Here is a 5,000-nt window from a genome sequence, read left to right as displayed (position 1 = left end):
TCCATTTGTGAGCATAGTGCATAGATATAGATAAGGATATGCCAGACATGAAAGAGATTTGAAAAGGCAAAGACTGAGATTGTATGAGTAATGAGAAATAGGATTATTGGTGATATTGAAGTCCTCCTTTGTCTTATATGAAATATGTAATAGATTTACCATTTAGTACATTTCAACATGGTAACCCAGTTCTTTCAGGTACCTAAAACTTATTGGGTTATGCAACACTGTTTTGTAGAAATTCAATGGTTACAAGCAGCTTCATACCATAAGTGCCTCTATGATTGCCAAACACCTTCTTATCATAATTGTCGATAAACTAAGCAAACAACTTCACATTACAGGTGTAGACACAACTGACGGAGACATAACGATGCCCAACAAGTCTGAGCCGATACCCATATCCATGAGGTAAAGTAACATGTGTGTTTTAGGCACGATGTGAACTATTGTAACTCTTCCTAACATGGTGTGTATTGCAGAGAGATGCCACGTATATGAAAAATGCTATGTATAAAATTGGCTTTTAATTCATCCTAGATAATAGGAGATGCTTATAAGAAACTCCTCTAACCAACTCTATTTATTTCACTTCAAAAGTATCAAATTCAATTGATTCTTTTTCTTGTTTTATTACTTCTGTTATGATTTCAAAAACTGATAGATTGGACAGTGTATACAGGAGATGATTATTTATGGATTACTTTACTGATTTATGGAAAGGTAACACTATATGATAATAGAAATGATAGATGTCAGAATGTTCTTTTCTTTCTTTCTTTTTTTCTCTTCTTTTTTTTTCAAGTTACATGTCTTCAATCTTTTTAAATTATATAAATTTTCTCTCCTCAAAATGTGCATTTTGATTGTGCACCTATTATAGAGGTCCAAGTTCAGTCATTTACATTGCTTTAAAAAGCAAAATAAGAATAATGAAGATGATTAATAGAATCTTTGAGCAATCTATATTGAAAAATGGGTAATAACTTCTTCATACACATATTTAACCATATTTTATTTCATTTTAATTACTCTCATTTGTTATCCCTTAGCAACAGACCCCCAAACTTGCTTACATTGATGTATATTGAGAAGCTATGCTTGTTTCATGCAATACATAGTTTTCTTTCCTGTTCCCAGAAGAATACTTTGTGTCATCTCCCTCCCCATACCCCCAACCCCTACCCCCAATCCCCTTCCATGTTTGTAGAAGCTTTTAGGTTTCTTTTTTTTCTGTTTCATCTTACCCTTCTCTAAGAATGTGTGTTATCTCTCATGTGTTATCCAGAATTCTATATTTACCACAAATATTTTGTTATGTACAGTGTATGTAGGCTTTGTATTTATTTATATATCTTGTATTTTGATTACTTGGTTATTATTCATGTTTTTTTTTCATTCTCTTTCTTAATATCTATTACTTAGATGTCTAGCATCTCCTCAATTTTTTTCCTGATTAGATGTTAGTGAGTGTCATTTTCTTAGAAGACCAATGATTCCTCTTAGTCAACCAGACTCGCTTTGGGTGAGAATGAGATTGAAGATTCAATCAGCTGTTCATGCTAGCTCTGAAGGAGATGATGATTCCCTGTAGTTAAATCCCTTTGAGGTGGTGACTAAGAATGGCGTTCTTGAGAGCAGAAGGCAAGGCTGGAGGCTGAGCATGAGTAACTGTTGTTTCTCAGGTCCCATTCCGACTGTGGGCTGGTGCCTGTGGAACTGCGAAGACCCTATCCAATTTTACGGTACTTGGAAATGTTTTTTGTCTTTTAGTAAAGAAAATAAACAACCCTGTGCTGCTGATCCTGCTGTTATTGTTGCTGTTGTTGCGCCTGCATCATGTTCCCTCTACTTTTGGTTTGCTGTTCGATGTGTTGGCCTTTTATCTCTTTTGTTTTTGTATTTAAAAGATTCGTTTATTTTTTATTTATATTTTTCATTTCTTAAAATATAATCCCCTAATAAGGAATGTGATTGACTTACCTTATTTTGGGTTTGGCATGTATGACAGAATGTATTATTTATTTGTTTTCCTATAATGGCTTGAAAACCCAGACATAACAAGGATATGAGAAAAGAAACTCGGACCTGACAAGCTTATTTTACATTCATTATTTTTCTCCTTCAGTGTTTTCTCAAATGCGCATGTCATATTTCTGTCTCCTGCCTATACAAACATAGCTTTTTATTTATTCTTTTGTCAAATGGTCTGGCAAAACGGTTGACGTTGCTGGATGAAATGTCTGCTGCCCCTTCACCTTCACTTACAACAATTACCTTTTACTACATTTTTGCCTTTTGTGTTATGTGAAAAATAAGTGTAAACACAAATGTTCCAGGATAGGTTTTAGGTGAAACCCTCTGCACAATGTGATGTTTGTTTGGTCTCACAGTAAAATGAAAATGCAAAGAACCTAGCTAGAACTTAGACATTTGTGTAGATGTGATACATGTTATGACAAGGATTTTTTTTCTCTTCTTTTTACAGAGAATAATGATCTGATTATTTACTTGAAGGAAAAGGAAATTTATAAAATGGAAGATCTTCACTATGAATTGAGTTTTGATGCAAAGTTAATCAGGTTTTGCATATGTTATCTCTTTAAGATGTTTTATTTATTTTGTTTGTAGATAAGTTTAAAGAAAACAGTAAGCAAAGAAAAAGATAAAGAATATTTGAAGTCCCATCTTCAGTCTTACTCCAAAGCATCTTCATAGTCCTCTTAGTAATATAATTCTATCCCATTGGGGATGGGTTACGTGTGAGCTACCTGGCCAACATAGCAAGATATGACTTACCCTGTGGGCACTGGCTGACAATTAGAGGGATGTGGAAAATGTTTTCTCAATTTTTCTGACAGTATAGACTTTCCCAAATAGGATTTACCCCTAAAACCATCACAAAACAGCTCTCCAAAGTCAGCTTAAGCTCTTGTTTTGTGATGGATTTAAGGGAAAATATTCGTTAGGCAAGTCTACACTGCCCAGAGGGGGGAGAAAACATTTTCCCCATCTCTTTCATTTTTAGCTGTGTCCACATTAGGTAAAACCTTAACTGCGACAATCATAAAAGGACTGTTAGTGCACTTCAACAGTGAGCAGTTTCTGATGTATACAATTATGCTTATTTAGGCATAAATGAGTCCATTATGTAAGTCATGTTGCCCATCCACAACGGCCTAATCTTATCTGATCATCATCGCTGAATTCAATTCAGCTCAGTTCAGAGAGATTTGGGAAGACGTCGCTTTGCCCGGGCTGTGTGGATGGGGTGGGTGTCGTCTCTGGGCCCTGCCTGAGGGAGCGAGTGTGCTCGCATTCCATCAGGTAGTGCTCTAATTTGGCGTCCGGTGTGCCACAATGTTTACAGTGTCGCTCATCTTGCCCAATAGTGGGTAAGATTTGCCACGCACAAGGGTAGCCTATTCCCAGTCTGTGCAGACTGACTTCAACACACCTTGATATTCTAGGAGAGAGTATCAGCGATTAGCTAAGATGAGTCAGCACTCATAGCTGACAGAGGCCGGGCCGCCTCGTGCATATAGCCAGGGCGAAGCGACGTCTTCGCAAATCTGTCTGAACTGAACTGAACACAATGACCTTTTTCTTCCTCCTACACTGCCATCTTTTTCCTTTTTTTCTTTCTATCTGTTTTACGTTTCCCTTTTTTGACATGGTCTGATGTTCATGATTTTTTTATTATTATTATTATTTTACAACAAGCATTTTACTCTTTTGGATACTTCCACTAACTCTTTAAATTTTTTAACTTGCTCTAAACTCTTTATAACATCTTCCTTTCTGTTCTTCTTCCTCTTCTCATCTTGATGTCATCTTTGTCATGTCTTTACAAGATTCATCTCCTTTTTTCATATTTTTATTTCAACATCTTTCCATCATTGGGTGATTTAAGTGATTATTGATATATGACTCTTTTAACCCGTTAACAACAGAGATAGATTTGCTTACCCAGGCTCCAGGATGGGTTTTATTTCAGAGCAAGGCAGCTTCACATAGCATACTTTGACTTTTACCACTCTCTTTTAGTCATTCATTGTAGAACTAGAGCCAAGATATATTTTATTTTCTATCTGTTTTACTGTATTCAGAAACTTATATCTATCATATCACAGGCTCTATCAATTCTGTAGTTGACTAAATTTGTAGTTCATAGTCTATATCAGCTCATTTTTTTCCTTATACTCAGTGATATAGAAATATTGCTATTTTATAGGAGGACAAAAAGCAACTTTATTTTTTCATATTTGTGTACTGTCATCTGCAATGAAGATAACATGAAGAGGTAGGGAAGAGGAAGGAAACTTGTGCCTATGACTGTGAGTGCCACAGTAAAAGGCATCTCTTCTGGCACAGGGGCACATTGTAGACATTGGGCATGGTTTGAGTCACCTTCCTGCTCTCATTCTGCCTGCACATCTTTCATCTGCGGTACTTTAGAGCAAGTGGTCGGCAACTTGCTATGTGCCATCGCTCTATAAAGATAGTGCTTGCTAGAGACCATAGATGGGTGCCATTTAAGGCTCTCTCTCCTGCTGGTGCTAGGGGAAAGTGGTGCCATCTAGGTTTTGGATGTTAGGTAAAACCCATTTTGCTTAATATTACAGCAGATATAATAATTATGATGCAATTATCATCATCATTCACTCATTACTCATAGGACAATAATATAACATAATGATAATCCCTGAACTCCATGACAGGTGTTGTCAGGCCAGAGCTCCTGTGTCATGTATGACAAAAAAAAAAAACATCACCCATCGTTAATGGGTTAATTTCCAGAAATTAGCAAAACAGTAAAAGTAAATGGAAGTGAAAAACATTTATATATATATATATTTTTTTCTGTCTCTCTCAGACCAAGGAGAGAAAGTTCAAGGTAGTTGGATTTTCTTGGAAAATTCTTGAAAAATTTACTTTGACGGCTTTCCCATGTTGGGCCCTGGATTTGTATCTGAGCAAAGTAACTCTTCAGAAAAATA

At 36.0% G+C, this 5,000-nt stretch overlaps 1 protein-coding gene across 19 annotated transcripts in view; it reads left to right on the top strand.

Annotated features, from left to right (window-relative positions):
• LOC122263604 (inositol hexakisphosphate and diphosphoinositol-pentakisphosphate kinase 2) overlaps positions 1-5,000 on the top strand; it is a 114,658-nt gene that overhangs the window by 87,260 nt on the left and 22,398 nt on the right. For 14 of the 19 annotated variants that reach the window (XM_086553640.1, XM_086553627.1, XM_086553630.1 and 11 more), the window contains 2 exons: positions 345-411; positions 1,686-1,745. In XM_086553640.1, coding sequence (XP_086409766.1) covers positions 345-411; positions 1,686-1,745 — 127 coding nt within the window. The remainder of the gene's footprint in view (positions 1-344; positions 412-1,685; positions 1,746-5,000) is intronic. The other 5 variants (XM_086553635.1, XM_086553631.1, XM_086553636.1 and 2 more) reach the window with 1 other exon arrangement.

This window comes from Penaeus japonicus, unplaced genomic scaffold (genome assembly GCF_977035675.1).
Source record: "Penaeus japonicus unplaced genomic scaffold, GWHDUDI00000001_assembly GWHDUDI00000028, whole genome shotgun sequence".
NCBI classification, from domain to species: Eukaryota; Metazoa; Arthropoda; class Malacostraca; order Decapoda; family Penaeidae; genus Penaeus; species Penaeus japonicus.
Note: the sequence above shows the minus strand (reverse complement) of the source record. Positions and strands in the feature narration are given on the sequence as shown.